General features: G+C 35.5%; 1 protein-coding gene across 7 annotated transcripts in view; it reads left to right on the top strand.

The window, feature by feature from the left end:
- JMJD1C (jumonji domain containing 1C) overlaps positions 1–20,639 on the top strand; it is a 248,185-nt gene that overhangs the window by 181,477 nt on the left and 46,069 nt on the right. For 6 of the 7 annotated variants that reach the window (XR_003005938.1, XM_024765220.1, XM_024765214.1 and 3 more), the window contains one exon: positions 20,328–20,433. Coding sequence is in view for 6 of the 7 variants with exons in the window: in XM_024765220.1 (XP_024620988.1) it covers positions 20,328–20,433 (106 nt within the window). In the remaining variant the exon portion in view is untranslated. Of the gene's footprint in view, positions 1–19,499; positions 19,704–20,327; positions 20,434–20,639 lie in introns of those variants that run through there. The other variant, XM_024765216.1, reaches the window with a different exon arrangement.

Genomic DNA, 20,639 nt, shown 5'->3' on the forward strand with positions numbered 1-20,639 from the left:
CCACTGCAGCGGGCACAGGCTCAATCCCTGGTCAGGGAACTAAGATCCTGCATGGGAACTAAGATCCCACAGGCCGCACTGTGTGGCCAAAAAAATAAATTAAAAAAATAAAAGTATAAGTCATAGTCCTTATTAGTTTCCAAAGAGTTTATAATCCGTGATAACGACTTAGATTTTTAAAAATGTCCTTGAAATAGGTTTGATTTAAGGAGCCAAAAATGCATAGTAAAGACTTAAGGAATACAAAAGAAAGAAGCCAGCAGAGATTGAAATGGTTTAAAGACATATCATGAAGAGGGTAAAACTTGAATGGGATTCTTCTGAATGGAGATGGAAGTGAAAGATAGGGAGAGAGAGGCAGACATTTAGCAGAAAGGATTGCGTGATCAATGATGAGGTAGATTTAGGGGTCAGTAGAATATCAGTCTAGCTAGAGAAGAGAGTTTGGTTTTGAATATAGACATCATACCAGAGAAGTAAGTATTGTGGGGTCAGATAAAAGAGGAAAAGGATTGCTAAGTACAGTTACTAAGTGACTTTTATCTTGTGGGCCCTATGAATCGTTGGAAGCTTTGAAGCAAGAGAATAACAAAAACAAAATTTTCTACATAACAGTGACATCTGGTTATTGTACTATATCAGAAGGAGCTAATTGATGGCATCTTTTGTCTTAATCAGCCTAGCTATGAATTTTGAAGTCAATTCATGCAGATATGGTTTCAAATCCTAGCTTTGCCGTTTGCTAGTTATGTGACATTGGGAAAGTCTAAAGCATGCTCAATAATTGGTTTCCTCATCTATAAGATAAATATACTATCCATCTCAGAGTTAGAAAGATTAAGTGAATGACACATTTAAAATGAGCTTATTACTACATAGAAACTGCTCAATAGAAGGTCACTGCTATTTAGACATGCTCTAAATCTCCCTTTTTATAGATGGAGTCTTAAACCTTTGTGGTAGATATTTGAAACTCCTTTCTCTTCTTACCATATGCAGCCATTGGACATTTCTCTGCCACCATCTGCGCCTCTTTGAACAATCTGTTTTATTTGTCTTCTCTGGAACTCTCACCATTCCTTCTGCAGCTGGTGCTAGATAAACTTTTTCGGTGTTGGTACAAGCCATGGTCACTGTGTAACAGAACATGTCTTTGTAGTAGTATTTCTTCTTCCCTCTCCCCCTTTTTAAAAAGTATATTTAGATAAGATTCCTCAGTGACTTCTTAAACTCCTGTTTTAAGAAAATGATATTAGAAAAGATGCAGAACCCTATTGTGGGGTTACTCTCCACAACACATCCTTACCTTTTTTCCCCGCAGGGAAAGGCATAAGCTCTACTTGCTGTGATAGTTATTTTTATCTCAAAAAGTATAAGTGATATGCAGCAAATTACAGAATTGTTTTTCTTTGTTTGGCTCTGGAGGGAGGCCATGAGGATGTAGTACTACAGTTTGGAAGTCCTCTTAGCATTGAATAAGAGTTGGTCTAAATGACCTTTGAAGTTCCTTTCCAACATTTAAAGCCATAATTCTGTGAACTTGCTCAATGTGGGAAAACAAATATTTCTGATGAACATTAACCTGATCAAGTTAGTCCCTGGCTAATGATTTTAGTCTCAGGGATAAAAGACATTCAACCTAAATCTAGGTTTATTTCAAAAGAGAGAACTATTAAGCCAGGCAGTGCCAGATGCAAATCGAAATTATGCAAAACTGGAATAACAGGATTGTTTGGATTAATAGTACCTACTGAGAGCTTTCTTTCTATTCTGTATTTTTCTGTATCTGTTTCTGAATTATATTTTGACAGAGTTGAGCACGTTCTCAGTTAGTCCATGAGTTTTTGTGTGCATTTCACTTTGCCTTCATATTAGCATTTGATTGAAATTAGAGGTGCCTTGTTGCCATAATGTCAGTAAAAATGAGAACTGTGAGATTGTAGGATATACACTGTGCCAAGAGTATAAAAAATACAGGATCATAGCCATAGCTGTGAACTGATTGCTGGTGGAATATTGGCTTGGTAGGATCAGCATCTGTGGGCAGGCATTGGCCTGGGGGGTGGTCTAGGAGATGAGGCCAGAGCAGGAAGCTGCTATTGTGTAGTGCTTGGCTTTATTCCATTTCTAGTCAAAAGTGACAGCTTGCAGTAGTGGAGCCAAGCTGAAGCCTAGAAAGTAGAATGGACTACAAGAAAAGCAGAACCAGAAGCTAAAACAGAATCATTGTTACTTCCTTATTTAAGTAGGCTTTTTAAAAATTTTAAATTGGTACATCATGTTTTAATATTCAGTAATTTTGCTCTGCATCCTGTTTAAATACTGTTATCTCCCCCCTGCCTGCATGATTCTTTATTGCCATAATTCCAAAAAAAGTTGTGAAACGTGCTTAAGGTCCTACAAATCAGGTATGCCGATGTGTATTGTCTGCTGCTATTAAAAAGGGAGTTCTTCATTTGTAAAAATTGGTTGCAAAACTTGGTGTGTTGAAAATATATTCATGAAGTTCAGGAACATGTTATTTTGACTGAAATTTGGCTCACGTATGAGCTGTTCTGCAATATTCAGATTAAAAACATTTATAAGTCACAGTCTGCGATAGTTCTCTCCTGGTCACAAATCTGCTATGATCATATGCTGAAAAATCTGCCAGTCCCTTTTTAATTTTTTGTGGCTGCTGTTATGAATTTAAAGTATGTGAAATTATGCTTGTAGACATCAGATTCCAAAGATTCTAAGCCATCACTTAGTTTATCATTGAGAAAGATTTCTGCCAATTTCTTTCTGCCAATCAAAATAGGTTGATACTGTTTACTTATTCCTTTTGCCCAACCGGGAATTCTTACTAAAGCACAGCCATTTTATTTAAAAATCCCAAAGTCAAAATTTTATTTCTCAGTGTGCTGTTAATATTTTATATTTATAAGGTTCAACATTTTCCAAAATATTACCAAGTGCCTTATTTTAGTTAATTCTTATGTTTACCTTATGAGGAAAACAGATTATATTATTATCTTAATTACATATAATGCTTTCAGGGTACATATATGAATTTACTTAATTCACACAAGTCTTTGAGAAGTCTAACTTACAATGGCTAGGTGGCAGAAATGGAAACCCATTTAAACTAGATTTAATTTTTAAAAGGGGGTGGTGGGCCTGTTAGAAAGATACAACAGGAAATGTCATGGACATCCACTGCAGAAAAGTACAGCTGAACCTTACTTGGAATGGAGTTAGGAACTAGAAGGTCAGGAACTCAAGTTACATATTTCTTCTCCCCCCCTTCCTCAGTCTTCTTTCTGCAGGCAGGTTTTTCTGCTTAATCATAGGTTTTGCTTCTCATAATACTAGTTTCCACGTGACTTTTGTGTGTCAGTGTCAATTCGCCCACCAGCTCTCCCTCCTTCGCAGGACCTTTTAAGTCTAATATTTGTGTTAATTGGTAAACTAGGGGTGGGAGTGTAGGAGGATGAAAGGCTGAAAAGAGAAGAAGGAAGAAATATGAGGAAGGGAGAGAATATGTGATAGCAATTTTTACAGGCAAAGAAAGCGAGGTTTAGGGAAGTTGTGATTTGGCATCTACCACTAGGTTCACACAGCTAGTGGTAGCCTAAACAGAACTTGAACCAGAAACTTTAGATTCCAAGATGTTTTTTCTACTATGCCACCCTGCCTTTGTGCGCTATCAAACAGGAAACATCTCTTATTTGCACATCATTCTTTTGTTTGGCACTTTGTTATTTTTCTTAGGGTTGACATCTTTCCTAAATATAAGATTAAATTTTTCCTTAATTTTATTGGCTGCGCAATCTCCCTAGATTTTTCAAATACTGGCATCAAGCTATACCCCAAATCTGTGCATCATTTTCAGACTCACTTGTTCCCTAGGCAAGAATCCAAACAGATTAAGATGTTTTGCTCTCTCCCACTTTTCTCAGCTGCCTAGTTTTCTCTGTTTTGCTCAAAGATTTGTTCAAAGTTAAAATTGAAAAGCAATGCTTTAAAACAAAGCCCTTTTAGCCTCTTGTTAAAAGGACTGTCTCTAAAATCCAAGTCTTTTCTGGGCTTCAGACTAAAGGCAAAACAGCACTAGCCCTTAGTCAATAAAATAACGTTTGGGGGCTCTTTATTCATATGTTTGAGGGCCTGCTGTGTTGTATTCAGGCATACAAATACACTACTCAGAGAGTTTATAATCTAATGGTGGAAGCACATGGAAAAATACAAATGTAAATATAGGCAAAAGATAGTACGTAGCGGACACCAGAGAGGTATAAAGAATCTTCCCTGGTTGTGGGAGAAGTAGAGGATGCCCCTGTCCTTAGAATAGGTGACACCCTAAGTTGTCTCAGGATGAATATAAATTAACTAAGCCACTAAGACAGCAGGGCTGGTTAAGTGCATGAGATGCAGTGAATAAGCAGAATGGGTGTTGGATGGTCCACTTACATAAACTCTAACCCACCTACCTTTCCTGTGAAGGTGGAATGGTGACTAGTCAGAGACATTTTAACAGTTTTTTAGTTGAGTCAACCATGTGATTGACTTCAACCCTCACTGTCCATTTGGAGTAGAGGAATAACGGGCATTTGTTTAAAAGAAGGTAACAGTAAAACCATTTTAACCATTTAAGTGTACAATTCAGTGGCATTAAGTACATTCACAGTGTTGTACAGCCATCACCACTGTCCATTTTCAGAACTTTTTCATCATCCCAAATAGAAACTCTTCATTCATTAAACAATAACTCCCCATTTCCCGGTATCCTATTCTTCCCAGCCCCTGGTAACTTCTCTGTTCTTGGTCTATACTTTCTTTGCCTATTCTAAATACCTAATGTAGATGGAATCCTACAATATTTGTCCTTTTTGTGACTGACTTATTTCACTTAATAGTATGTCTTTAAGATTCACCTGTGTAGCATGTGTCAGCAGTTCATTCCTTTTTATGGCTGAATAATATTCCATTGTATGTATTTGCTGCGTTTTGTTTATCCATTCCTATGTTGATGGACATTTGGGTTGTTTCCACCTCTCAACTGTTGTGAATAATGCTGTTGTGAATAATGGTGTACAAATATTTGAGTCCCACCTTTCACTTCTTACGGGAGTATACCTAAGAATGGGATTGCTAGAGCATGTGGAAATTTATGTTTTACTTTTTGAGGAACAGCCACACAGTTTTCCACAGGCTCTGCACCATTTTACATTCCCACCAGCAGAGTTCCAGTTCCTCTATATCTGTGAGAACACTTGTTATTTTTCATTTCCTTAATAGTAGCTATTCATTGCCTATGCTTTTAGTATCATATCTGAGAAATTATTACCAACTCCAACATCAAGAAAAATGTCCCCTGAGAGTTTTGTAGTTTTAATTCTTACGTTTAAGTCATTGACCCGTTTTAAATTAATGTTTTAGATAGTATAAGGTAAAAATCCAATTTAATTCTTCTGTTTGTGGATATCCAAGTTTCCAAGCCCCATTTGTCCTTTCCGCATTGAATAGTCTTGTCACCCTTGTTGGAAATCAGTTGACCATTTACTCTAAAATTTATTTCTGGGCTTTATTTTATTTCTTTATTGTATATGTCTATTTTGATTACTTGAGGTATCTGTCTTTTCCACTTTTCTACAACTGCATAATTTGTCCAAATGATGGTTAACCCTAAAGATAAATCACTTTAAAATATACTGTTCTGCTTAACTGTTGACATTTTCTGAAGCACTTGTCAGTGTTTGGAGTATAATTCCTGTCATTAAATTATTAGGCGTAGACCTGCCTTTTAGAGAAGCTATGTTTTTAAGATGCAAGGGAAAAAGTTCAGTGATTGTTGAATGTAACATACAGTCATTGATTTACTGATTTGTGCCAGTTACTTTGCTAGCTACTGGGGATTTAAAGACAGATAAAATACTTGGTTCTCTTTCATGCCAGGGGGAGAGATTTAAATATAATTATGGCAACGTGCTAAAAGTTCTAAAGTAGAGGTATGTTTATAGTGTTCTGTACTGTGGAATCAACTGATGTAGTAATACCAGCGATTTGCCTGTTTCTCTTTTTTTGGTTTTACTTTTTCTTAGAAGGCAAGGGTTTAGAAGATGGGAAAGAGATAAGGAAAGCTAATAATGTTTCACAATAGGGTACCATGTTAGGATTCTCCAGGGAAACAAAACCATAGGGTATGTGTGTGTATACAAGTATGTGTGTAGGGAGAAAGGGGATGGGGGAGGAGTTTTAAGGAATTGACTCATGCACTTGTGGGGGCTCGGGATTCTGAAATACACAGGACACACCCACAGTGGAAATTCTGGCAGGAGTTGATGTTGACTCTGAAGGCAAAATGCTTTCCTCTTTGGAGGACCTCATTCTTTTTTCTTAAGGCCTTCCTTCACCTGATAGAATGAAGCCCATGCACACTGTAGAGGGTAATCTCCTTTACTCAAAGTCTTCTTCTGATTGAAAAACACCTTCACAGCAACATCTAGACTGATGTTTGACCAAACAGCTGGGTACCATAGTCTACCCAAATTGATAAGTAAAATTAACGGTCACAGGTACTATTTGGTTCTTTGTTTTATAGTGAATTGTAGGATGGTGGGCATTTCTGGCTTTCCAACAGTTAAATGCCTTTAGCACCTCTTCCTAGTTATTATGTTAATGGGAAAAAGCATCTCCACACGGTTCCAGTGCCCTCCGCCACTTTATTTAGAGCTCTTGGAATATAAATTAAGACACCTAGAAAAGTGGAAGCCTTCAAAGCAATCTCGTCAAGTCAACTTAGAAGTGGTCAGCAAGCAGTGGCCTGCCAGATTCTCTGAGCACCCTAAAGGTGAAGAGGCATCATTCCTTTCTCAGTGTTACAAAGCTCTGCCTCCTCTTGAGTCTTGATACTGTGAGGTTTCTGTCCAGGCTAATCATAATCCTCTACCAATTCAGTCTCATTCCAGACCAAATTCTTATATCACTCACATTCTTGGAGATCATTAGACCTAGTTATTTGATAAAGGTTATTAATTTTAAATGGTTAATATCTTTCCATTGTATTTGTACTTATATAGGGATACCTATATATTGCAAATCCATAAGTATGTAAAATAATAAGGCATTTAAAAATTATATTTATTCAGTGCTTCTCTAGATGTTCTTTGCCTGGAAGTCAGGTACTCTACATAGAAATGACATGTTATTGTTTCCCGTTAATAACCCTTCTCCCCTCTGCCATTTATAGAGTAGCCATTTGGGGAAATAGAAAATTCTGTATAACGTGGATGAGTAAGGCCTGGATACATAAGACCTCCTCATATAGAGTCTTCAAGCTTAAAGGCCTTTAAGACATTATACAGTCTTCCAAAAATGCAGTATCTGAAGGACCTCAGAGGGATGAGGTTTTATGTTGTTTCTCCCACATTCACTCCTATTTTCAAGGAATTAAGTTCCATCATATATTAACAATTCATTCCAACGCTTAACAAAGCCCATTGTTGAGAAATTTTCTTAAAGTTTATTGCATTTATGTTATATCAGTTAGGCACACTTGTATCAGTTGGAAGAGTCTAACTGGCATGTTGTTAATGTTGCAAAGGATTGTGATGCCCTATTCTGGCCAAGGGTGTGTAGTTAATTAATGATGTTCCCTACCAGCACTGTAAAGGAGCAGGCTGAACTACTAATTAGTTTTTATTGATCTTGATCACTACAAGGTATCTCTTTCCCATTCTGTCTGGTTCCACATTATAGGTATAAATACAGCTTTGTACTTAAATTTTTTATGAGTTCAGTTTGAATGATGGCACAGCTTGGTAGCTCTGCCTTTTGCCCCAAACTCCAAGGACTTAACAGTGTCTGATTAGTGCAAATATTATTAAAATCAAAAATAGTTTACAAATTAATCAAATGAAAAAATATAGAGAGAAGAATGAAAATCAGCACAAAACAGTTTAAAGAATAAGTTGCCAAATTTATTGAGATTCTGTTTTAAGATATCTAGTCATATACGTAAGTACACATATATAAAATTTATATTCTTAGGGAATTTTGGCTCTTTGAAGGGAGGCAAAAGTTTACATCTATTAAAATATCAGAATTTGGTAGTAGAACAAGCCAACTTGGACTCAGATCCCAACTCTGCTGCTTACTGTCTGAAATATTAAGCAAGACGTATAAGCACTTAACCATTTTTTATTTTTTCATCTTTAAAGTTAGCTATGTAATGCCTGTTTCATGATAGTGTTGCCATTGTCTATGAGACAATGTGTAGGAAAAAACTTTGTACCCTATAAAATTTTTGTGATAAATAGAATAAATATGATAGGAGTTCAGAAAATAAATAGGTCTGGTTGGGTAAATCTCAGTTCATGATACGTGTAGCTTCATGAAGCCTATTCAAAGTGATTGTTTTTTAAACCTTCAGCACAAAATAGATGTCATTCACAGACCTTACCACCTCACCAGTGGTCACATAATTGGTGAATTTCCTACATTCTGCTACTTTTCTCTTCATTTTATTTCCAGCCAAGATATCTCTCCTGTGATACATTATTTCAGTCATTCTTAACCACCACCTTAACCCTCTTATGATTTTTGTCTTACTGTCACATCTACCTTTTAATTTCTTATCTTGGAATAGTCCTATTTATTTTCTCCACTTTTACCCCATGAAAATGTGCTGCCCATTATTGGTGGCCACTAGTCATATGTGGCTATTTAAATTTAAATTAAGCAAAAGTAAATTAATTAATTAATTAATTAATTTCTCTCCCTCTCTCTCTCCTCCCCTCTCCCCCCTCTCTCCCCATCCCCCCACCAGTAGCCCCTGCATTGGGAGCGTGGGGTCTTCGCCATTAGACTGGCAGGGTAGTCCCAAGCAAGAGTAAATTTAAAAATTCAGTTCCATTCCCACAAAACTAATGTTAGTGTTGTTAAGATCACTAATAATCTCTTAAATATCAAACATACTATTCCAGTCCCCATTCCTATCCTACTGGACCGTTGCATTTAACACTGAGGATCACTGTCTTGGATATTCTTTTATTCTTAACTGCTTCTGTGACATCTCTTTTCAGGTTTCCCTGAAAAGGTTTCTGCAGATTTAATGGTGGGTGGTTTTCCACAGTCTTCCTTTTTGATGTCTTCTCTTTTCACTACTCATCCTAAGCAGTGTCATATTTCCAGTTGCTTTCACTATCATTTAAAAACCCTGTCTTCTGAATCTGTAACTCTAGTCCAGACTTCCTTGCTACACTGTCATTCATTTAACATCTTTATTTAGCATCTTCTATGTGCCTGGCATTGTTTAGACAAAAATTCGTGTCCCCTTGGAGCTTAAATTCTAGAAGAGGCACAGTAGATAATAAATATAGTAATAATTAAGTGGTACAGTATGATAGATGGTTTAATTACTGCTAGGCCAAAAGGAAAAGTAAAGCAGAGTAAGAGCAATTAGGCATGGAGAAGGTAGTGGCAGGCTAGAGTATTGTGGTCCCTGTGGATGTCATTGAGAAGGTGGAACCCATATTTTCTACTGCCGACTGTGTTAACTCAAACCTTGTCTTTCTTCCTAATCATTCTGTATCCTGGCTAATGGTGTAACTGTATCTACCCCGTTTTGTTACTCAGATCAACAGCCGGGAGTGTTTTAGGTTCCTCTCTTGCCCTTGTTGACCTCCAAAAATAGCTTAACATTGCATATGTCCGTCCCCTCCTCCTCATCTCTGTTGTAAGGCTTCCATCCTCGTTTGGCTAGACTATTAGAGAGCTCTCCAAGTAGGGTCTGGTCTCTCTGCTCACCCAGTCCTTTGTCCTCATTCAATCTATGTCATTGTACTTAGAGTTCTCCACACAGGCCATACTGTTTCATATATCTACGTCTATCTATGTCTGCACATGTATTTCACCCTGTCTTAAAAGCCCTTCTTTTCTGCTCTACCATAGCCTGGTAGGTGCTGTTGCATTTTTGAAGTTTCAACTCAAGAATCTAGGTGGCCATCCATGCTTTCCTCAAGTCCCAGCTCAGATACCCTTTTCTGTGATACCTTTCCTGATATACCTAACTAGATTATCTTTCCCCACCTTCTTTTTCTCACCGCTGTATTATATGTAAAACTCTGTATAATCTGTATTGCAGTGATTTGTGTATTAGTCCCTGTTCCTACAGGCAACAGGATCCTCAAGGGCAGAAACTCTTATATGTATTTCCAGTCTCCTAGCATAGTAATTTTATACTTGGTATTCAAAAATCTTGTTGAGTGAAATATATTTCTAATATGTTTAACTCAAAGGAGGAGCTCTTAGCCCCACACTTAGAGATTGTTTCAAACATAATTCCAACAAATTATCTAATCTGGTTTCCTCTACCATAGCAAATGAAAGGTCAAAATCAGAATTTTAAAAAGTATGATGATGGTAGATTGGGAGCTTGATAGCACAAGAGGTTACAAAAGAAACTAAAGCGTAGTTACAACTCAAATTTTGTCTTTCTGGGACAGTTTGGTGTAGAGGCAATAATCCTTTATATAAATCGATAATTATGACTATATCATAACATAGTAATCAATAATGATATCTGTGAGTATTGACAAAAAGCTACAATTGTGTTTAATATGTTATTTAATGAAAGAACTCTAGAAATATTTTCAGAATTAGTAGGATTTTGATAAATTTTCTTATTTCTGTAAGTTATTTTAAAAACTTGCTCTCTTTTGGATATAAACTGTAATAAGCATTTGGCATGTCTCAGTATATGTTCTCTTTTTTCTAATTAGATTTTCTAAGTAAGTTAAACTTACCCTTTTAGGAATAGCAAAGCAGTGATTGGAAATCTTGGTAAAGTACATTATGCATACTATCTTCCTTAACAGCCCTAGGTAATTAAGATGTTCTTGTATTTTGATACTTTTGAGTTGTAGTTTTAACTCCCTCCTTTTCTCTGAATAACTTAACACATTTGTCATGTATTTGCATTTGCTCTAGACTCAATGAGAGGAACAGATACTTTACTTGGGGTCATATGATAAAAGACTAAGTCACTTGGAAGATCCAAGTCTGTCAAGTTACAGGATTTGTTGATTATTTTAACTTGGACTAGATTGTATTCATTCTTTCTGAGAAAAGAGAAGTATGGTATAATAGTTCTCAAGTTTATAGGTGTATCATCTCCATAGCAGTATATTGGAAATAGTGAAAATCAGCCCCAGAACGTGTATGGCATGGTATTAATTTTGAAATTATATCCCTTGCATTTTATATTTTAAAAATAAATGTTCACTCTGTATGATCAGAATAGTCGTTGACTAGGGATTACTTTTAGTAGATTACTTTCCAAAAAGTATTATGCAAGCATATAATTTTATTTCCTTCTTAGGTTGAGCTCCTTCTCTCCCTCTTCACAAGGTAGGGTGAGACTGCCATAGGTGGAGGGCTCATCAAGAGCAAGGAAGTTGCTTTGTTGTTGTTTTATTTTCTTAAACTTCGGCTGTTCTGAAAGAATATTTTCAGTTGCTCCTTTGGAAAATATTAACAGTTCCCCAGGCCTTCCTGAGTTTGTTCAGTTTGTAAGTTTGAGGAAACTGCAGTTAGTAAATTGTGGTTGGCAGATGCTGTAAGCAGGTGACTCAATAGGCTGAACTCATGATGACTCAACTGTGTAAAAACCATGCTTTTAAATAGCTTGAAAGAAAAATTGCCTTCCAGACTTTTGAACTGCCATGAAAAGTTCAAAACTATTATTAAAGATACCACGAAGAATATTAACATGTGGCTTTAGAAGGAAACACATTTCCCTTCAAGTGGTTTTAAAAGTTTTACTTAATTGTTGTTCTGATTTTTGCTCTGTGGTATTTCTGACAGGCAAGGACATTTAGCGAGTTGTAGTTTAAAATGCAGAAATATTACAAGTCTGCATAAAGTGTATTCAGGAGAATATTTTTAAAAGGTCAATTTCATTCAGTTGGGAGATTAGCAGAGAAACCCAAATGGTTGTTGTTTTTAATTAATATAGTAAAAGTAATCTAGTTAGCTTTTTCTTTAACCTTGGTATAACTGAACAAATGAAAATAATGCAACATAAGTAGTCGCTTTCTTATGAATTGATGTTTATATTAATATAGTATATCCCATTCCAAAATCCCATCTGAGATCTGATAAGTTACTTATATCTGATAAATTATAGAGTTTTTGTTGTTTATGATATCCATTCCAAATTTTGGAATACTGTATTCCTGTGAACTGACTTTATCTTAGCAAACATCATTTGCCATATTTAACAATAAAATAATTTGGTTAATTGGGTTTCCTTTCACTTTCTGTGGTCATGTCACTAATATCATAAGTAAAATATTGAAAACCCAGTAGAGAGTATTCAGATTTTTAATTCTGCCAGTGCATGGGTTGGAAAAAGGTTTTGTGGGAAGGGCTTTGACATTATGCAGACACTTGCTAATTTACCTTCCAGCCATGTGATTTGGGGTCAAATTACTTAATCTTTGAATGTTTCTTCATCTATAATATGGAGAGAATAATATCAGACTAGCAAAGGGTTTGTTAGGATTAGATGAGGTTAACATTTGTGAAGTGTTAACCTCTTCTGTCAGTTAAAGTTTAAGTTTTTTTATTGTTTACACTGTCAAGTAAATATGCTTATTAAATGGATACTTTTTAAAGGCTGAAAATAGATTCGTTTCATTAATCATATGCAGTCAATTTAGGATATATTTAAGCTGTGTTGAAACGGGAGGATACCACTCATCTGAATTAACCAAAATCAACCAGGAATTATGAAATTATATATACGCAGGACTTACTTATCTATTGCTTTTAATTATGTACAAAATTGTAATATGTTTGTTTTTAAAAATTACATATGTGGAGAAGTTTTAAAATCTTTTTTGTTTCTATGTCATTAGCTTCTTTCTGTGTCACTAAGTTTGTGCTTACATAATCATTTTACTGATGTAGTCTCTTGTGTGAGTCTATGATCAACTAAAAAACTTTTCTATTTTAAAACAGAGAGACCTTTCTTGTATATGCATTAATTTGTTTTGTTATTCATTTATTTGTTTAGATTACTCAAAAGTTCAGTGTTGGGTAGAAGAGTATGTATTTTAAGATATTAAAACTATGAAAAACCTAATGTACAATGAGGAAGATTTTGAGAAAAATAGCTTTGGAGTAGATTGTTCAAAGCTTATGCAAAATTTTAATGAGAGTACTACCACAAACAGTAATAATCCTATAAAAATAGTAGACTTTAAAAAGACATTTCTAATAAAGTTAGGCAAATATAGTACTTTATCTTTAAGAGAAAGGGGGACATTTGCTTGATATTAAGAATATGTAAGGAAGGATTGAGATTGCTGGATTATTGAGTCAAAAGCAAAATAAAAGAAAATTGGGGCAGTCTAACCAATATGAACTTCTAAGTCAGCATGCAGTTACATTAAACAAAGAATAAAGTGGAATGGATGGCTATCATGTCTAGTGCTTTGTTCAGCTTTTTTTTTTTTTTTCTTTTGCGGTACGCGGGCCTCTCACTGTCGTGGCCTCTCCAGTTGCGGAGCACAGGCTCCGGACACGCAGACTCAGCGGCCATGGCTCACGGGCCCAGCTGCTCCGCGGCATGTGGGATCTTCGCGGACCGGGGCACGAACCCGTGTCCCCTGCATCGGCAGGCGGACTCTCAACCACTGCGCCACCAGGGGAAGCCCTCAGCTTTATTTTTATACTTAGTATTCAGCTGCTCATACTAGGTAGTGCAAAAATAAATAAATAAATGGTATATGAACCAACAGTACTACTGTGTTACACTGATACCATTCACCTATTTTCTACAAGTTCTTGTGAGCTAAAATGAGTTGCAGAAACATTCATTGTTTAAAAGAATAGGATGTATAGTCAAACTGCCTTTCAGAAAAGGTTTTTTCCTTTCCCATGAATGGTGTCATAAATTTTTTAACTTTTCCAATCTGATTAACAGAAAAACTGGAATACATTTAAATTTGGTGGTTCTTGAAGAATGGTGAGACAGAGCTTTTTTTTTCCTCCAGAGTTTTAGTTTAGTGTGGATAAGTATAAAAGTGTCCAGTACTCTTGACTCTAAAATATTGATGTTTGGTTTATATACAGGGAATCAGATCCTAAATAAATTATAATAATTTAAAATTCTATCTAAAACTTAAAATTTTAGCAATAATGAGAAATCTGGAAATTTTAGGTTTTATCATATGTGTTGTGAAGAATCAAGTCACCAAAATTAACAGTACAAGATTTAGAATTATGTTAGAAACATTTAGAGACAACATAGCATTAATCTTATGTAATAGAGAATATCAGGTAAAGTATCTGAAACATATTGATCATTTCTCCCAGTAATATTTGGAGACAATTTTGTGGCAGGATGTGGTTGTGCGTTTTCTTCCTCTTCAACCCTAATTGGTTTCTTTTTCAGAGTGTCACAAGGTCAGCCCTTGGAGGAAGTAGAGAAGCAAAGAAATTACTCTGTATTTGTCTCCCTGTTTGGATCCTCCCCTCCCCTGGTTTTTGTTTGTTTGTTTGTTTGCTTTTTAAATGAATATCTGTTTTCCTTAGGAGATAGTATAAATGAGATTATGTTAAATTACCTTATCATGGAGAAAACACTCAGTTTTCAGTCTTAACTTCAGATATAAGAACCATAGGATTAATGTTGGAACATTGTCTTTAGAAAATTTCTTCTTTTTTAATGCATGTTCCTATTTTTACCCTACTATGGAGTCCAGAGAAGTGGATAGTACCAACCTCTGTATATGAGTATAATTCTCATTGACCCAAAGGAGTTAATCTTATCTTTCAAAGTGGGTAATTTTTCTACACTAAAATCAAGTCATTATTATATTTGGAGAGCTAAACATGGTACAGGAATGTATCAGGGAAATTGATGAAAAGCCTTAAAAAATGAAAGCCTGTGAAAGCCTTAAAAAGTGATTTATCTTAAAATATTTTTTCTCTAATAATGAAAAGGATTTGGTAATTGGTGTATTTTCCTATGCTTATGAATATGCAGCCATTTATGGAAATAAAGTTTGCAGTCAATTTGCCAATGAATTGCATTGCATTGATTAGACGTTTTTGATCTTGCTTTGTAATAGTATTTTATTTGTTCTTTCAAATCATGGGTAGGCAGTGACCACAGGCCAAATCAAAGCAGCCTCCCATTTTTTATAAGGCCTTTTACATTTTTAAACAGTTGAAAAAAACTGAAAAGAAGAGTAATGTTATGACACCTGAACAATCTGTGAAATTCAGATTTCAGATAATGCCGATAAACAAACTTTATTGGAGCACAGCCATGCCCATTCATTTATATATTGTTTATGGTATTGTTTGGCTGCTTTTGGCAACTACAGTAGCAGAGTTGAGCCGTTGTGAGAGAGATGTTAAGACCTGCAAAGCCTAATGTTTTTACTCTTCGGCCTTTTAGAGGAAGTTTGCCAACTCTTGCTTTAAATCTTGAAAATATATGGAAACCCTCAGTGGTAGTTGCATTTAATTAAACTGCAGATGGTTTAGACAACTGTGCTTTTTGAAGACCTCTGTGCTAACTCTCAGACTTAATAAGTTTCCTATCTTAGTAAAGACTTATTAACAAAGTGGGTTCTTTAATAAGTAATACAAGAATTGGCATAATAGCAATTGGCGTCACTCTTGACCTATATGGACCTAACATTCATGTTTTTCACTGTTGGCTAGCAACCCCAGGGATTTAAAGGACAGGCAGTCGTTTGTAGTTTTGCTGAAGCATGAATTTAAATTATGACTGTGCCAGAGTGGTGTGGCAAAGCATGTTCAGTCACCCAACCTGACATTTCAAGATACAGATAGTTTCTTTTATGATAGCTCTTATAAAAATAAAGTCAACTGTGATTTTTATAGGGGAATTTATGTAATATAATTGCATTTAAATGGTCACCACAGAGGTCAAGGGCTTTATTGCAGGAGGAAGAAAATTCTAAGACATACTCGGTATCAGTTTGAAAGCAGGCATTAGGGCATTCTCCATCAGATATTGTCCAAAGGGAGAGAAACTGCTCCAGTTTTATACTTCTTGTATCCTAAAAGTCATCAGTTAAGACTTTAGAGCAAATCCCTTAAAATTATTAAGCCAGTCAACTCAGTCATCTTGATAGAAACTAACAACTAGTATATTATTACATATTTCATGCCTCTGCTGGCTCTTCAGTCAGTATTTAAATCCAGAGGATGTGTAACAAAGAAAATATGTGTTGAAATAGTAAGGAGCACTTGATTATGGTAAGGCAGATTGTTCTTTATTATCTTAGAAAATGTGTTACATATACTTTGAGCACTGTGATAATATTGCTATTTATTAACCCTAGTCAGGAATATCTGAATATTTTAGTACTAAGATCTTATTTTTTATGTTATTGTAATTGTTACTGTTTCCCTTTGAACTGGGATGAAGTAGAGAATTGCTTGAAAATTAGGTTAGTACAGTAATCTTACTGTCACAGTACAGATTCCAACCTGATTTTAACTTTTATATTGCTATTTTGAGGAATGCTGCTTTTTGATTTCATCATATTCTTCTGTACATACGAGAAAAAGTCTGTATTTTGATCATCTCTGATGATCAGTTTTTAATTCAGGGTGGTGTTTAACCTAGAAACACAGCATTTGGGAATTTGTAGGTCATGACTAAGTCATGTTGCCAAAGTGATTTGTCTTCTCTTCTATGCTTTGTGATTATAAGATTGCATGAGTTTAACATCCTCTTTTCTGTTTGATGAGTGTTAGACTATTTTGATAGGCGAAATTTCACATAGCCAATGTGAGGTTGTAGAAGGATAACTTCCACCTAATGTTAATGTCTTTTGACCCATTCTGACTTAAGATAATGTTACCTTTTACCTCTTCCATATAACGTAAAGAAATGTGTCAAATTTTGAAAGGCAGTGACAGTAAATAGTCTATTATTTATGCCTCTTCATTGTGCTTCAAGAGAAGCAGAGAATAGATGAAAAGAGACTGAGCTTTAGAGTCGCAGAACTAGATTCAAATGCTAGGTCTCTCCATCACATCCTGACTTTAACCATGGACCTCTCTGTGTATAGCATGTAAAAGGGCTATGATAATCTCAGCTTTACAAAAATTGATAGTACAGAAAGCACCCAATGTGATATCTGTCTTAGTAAATGCACGATCATGTTAGCTAGTTTTCTTTATTATTCTTTACATTAAGGTTCCACTAATGTTCAGTTAAAGCTAATCTTTGTCTTTGCAAAAGGAGAAAAAGCACAGCACACAAGTGAACAATAAATACAGTCCAGAACTTCACTTAAGGCATTGTTTAGCATGTTTCCATGTTTTCTATGTTTCTCGTACAACAGATCTTGCTGAACTGATCTTTTCCCCATTAGTTATTTGCTGGAGGTTATAACTAGCAGTGTAATTAATAAATTGGATGGAGTTCATGGAGAAGAGAAGATTCACAGAGTGCGCTCATTCCTTCACTACATGGGTGATTTCGGGGGGGGGGGATTAATAAATACATATAATTTTAATTATACAGTATGAAATTGGGGGGGATTATACTACAGTTAATGAAAAGTACGGTGCAGGTAAATTGTTTTTAATCTCATACAAGCTCAAGGCGTAGTTTGTTTGTTAGTTGCATTCTGTGAAAGATAGTAAGCATTCATAACTAGTTTTTAATTAACAGATGCTCTTCTCTGTGAGTCTGCCTTATAGCTTTGTATCTGATTTTTTACACTATCACAACATTATTCAGGTAAATAAATAGGGGAAAAAACCTCATTTGGCTACCTGCTAACAACTCTTACAGGATTTGATCGTTTCGCCTTTTGTGAGCCTCTTTAAAATGGGAACGATGACCACAACTCAACAGAAATACCTCTAACTTACAAAGCACTCTGTGTAGAGGAAGGCTTCAGCAACAATATGATTATCATAATCAGGCATTGTATTGGGGTAATTTTCATGGGTTTTAATTAATTTCGTGTAATGCATGTCATTCAGTACCATGGTTAATTTAGAATTGAATGTGTTAAGACTAGTTTCTGTAAAATTTTAAAAATCATATTGTAAAAACGTACTTATTAATATGAAAAGAGATATTATTAACCCTGCTTTATAGATGAGGAAATTGATACATAGAAATTTGAACTTAAGTAAGGTTATTTCAGTGAGTAGACTGATATTATCAGCTTTTAATGGTATGCTTTTTTTTCCTAGAAATGAGCGGGTCATTGGTGAGAAGATACTTGTTGTCTAATGATCTTGGAAATGTAGCTCATTATTTTAACCTGTTGAATAAATAAAATAGAAATGTTGAGCAGATTTTACATCTCAGTAGCTTTAGTTATAAAATTTCAACACAGGGAACTGGTTTTATAAATCATACCTGTACTTGTCTACAACGTATTGGCAGTGCTGCTTTTACTCCTCCCCACGCCCACCCCGAATATAAAGGCTTGGGAGCAATACACTATAGGAAATTTGATATAAGTCAGCTTGTGACACCCATGTGATTGTAGATTGTACTTTTCTAGACAAGTACCCATCTTCTTTGAGCCAGTTAAATGTCTAGAATAAGAGTAAGAAGAACAACTGTGAGAAAGGTGGGTGTTGAGACTAGAGAAGACTCAGGTTGTGGAAACATAAAACCAGAATTCAAATGTTTGAAGGACTGTCAGGTAAGAAAGTGATTAGGTTTCTGTTTGACTCCAAGGAGTTAAGCTTGGACCTGTGTATGGAAGTTAAAGTGAGAAAGATTTTAAAAGAACTTGGCATCTGTCAGAACTGTCTGGAAATGGTAATGGTTTTCCTTGGGAAATAGAAAGTTTCCTGTGTTTTGTCTGTCATGGACTAGACTGTCACCTGATGTGCATCAAGAGGGTTAGAGTCTGACCATGTATTTTCTGTTACTCAAATAATGAGATTAACTAAGTGTGCATTAAAGTGGAGTGGAGAAAAGGGATTTCTAGGAAGTTTCTTTACGAAAAGGAAGACAAAACGACAGATTTTAACTACTTTTAACTACTTTTTGTATAACACTTTTCCACTCTAGTATTTCCTTCTACTATAAAGCAGCATTTCTTTGTATTTTCCAAGGAGAACATAGTTGATAAGTTTAAAGGCCTTTACTTCTGTTTGTTGGTGTTCACTAAGTATAAACAAAATATCAGAGTGTTTACTGCAATATTATTCCAAGAATACAGAGTAGTTCCTTAAAGCAGTGATAAGATGAGAAGGGAAGTGCTTTACTTGGATAAACTTTAGAAAAGAATGAAGTATGACCTGCTTGGTTTAGGGATTCTTTGTACTCTTCAGCCACTTTCTGGCTTTTCTGTATTGCCACATTATTTTTATTCACCAGATAAAATCCCCTTCATGTAGCTCCTTTCTGTTCACTGGTTTCCATGATCTGCTAGTCCACTTTTAAAAGGGCCGCCAAATTGACAGTGCTGCTTTGTTGTTCTTCCCAGCTCTACTCTAGGGCTCCTGCCGCTGATCTCAAATGCAGGAGCAGCAGAGGTGCTTTGAGAGAGAACAGAATGTCAGAGAGTCCAGCGGGGGACCAGCAGATTGTGGGAAACCATGTGACTGTGTGATTCACATCTCCAAGGAGAGAGAACCGGTTGTTTCTGTGTCTAGATCCACCCTGTTATGAGGATAATACCATCAATAATGTAATTTAAATTGCCTGGATGCTTTGACACTGGCTTGAAAAAATAAAACTTTTAGCAGTGAAGTTACTGGTCAGATGAGTTTGAGTAGAACTGAATTTGATGACATTTAAATCAATTTAAATCAAAAGACAGTGGATAATGACTTGTAGCTTAAAACTAATGTTTTAGGTATTATGGGGAGAGGGTAACTCATCTATGTATATATATATTGTCACTAAAATATTCACCTTGATTTGTTTGCTACCAACCTTAGATGACCTGAAGCTATTTGGTTTGTATATTGCTTCTAACAGTGAAACCCTTTAAAAGGTGATTTGTGTAAGGCTTTTGCAGTAGGACAACTTGTATAAGGCTTGCAGTTAGAAAACAAACAGTTCAAACAAAACAGTTTGAAATGAGTAAATTTCAAATTTTGTCTTAAGGCATTTTTGTCTTATCATGGATTAATTTCTTAGGCTCCGTTGTTATGTTACTGCTAATGAACTATAACTTATGAATTTGCGTTTTTGTATACATTTAGATCAAGGAATTTTCTTCAGTCCTTAGAACGTTCAGGAGGGAATGATGGTAACATTAATGTTAGGACAGTGTAACATGGACCTTTCTTTTAATCTATAATTCTAGGACGACATAGACAGCCTAAACCCAGTTCTCAGGGACAACCCGCAACTTCAGGAAGAAGTGAAAGTCTGGGTAAAGGAACAAAAGGTTCAGGAGATTTTTATGCAAGGTAACTGTTTTGAAGTTATGCATTAATATATGTATATTTTTTGGGAACTGGGTGGTTTCTCATGTTTGGTTTTGGTTGTTCAGTTATATGCAATACAAATAGAAGACCCAGTCTAATATTTTGAGTTATATACAGGCCAGGGAAAATAATAGCAAAATCAGAAAAATTTCAATAGGAAATTGGTAACTTCACCAGTTATTGAGCTA

The sequence above is a fragment of the Neophocaena asiaeorientalis genome, unplaced genomic scaffold, assembly GCF_003031525.2.
Source record: "Neophocaena asiaeorientalis asiaeorientalis breed wild unplaced genomic scaffold, Neophocaena_asiaeorientalis_V1.1 scaffold183, whole genome shotgun sequence".
Lineage (NCBI taxonomy): Eukaryota > Metazoa > Chordata > Mammalia > Artiodactyla > Phocoenidae > Neophocaena > Neophocaena asiaeorientalis.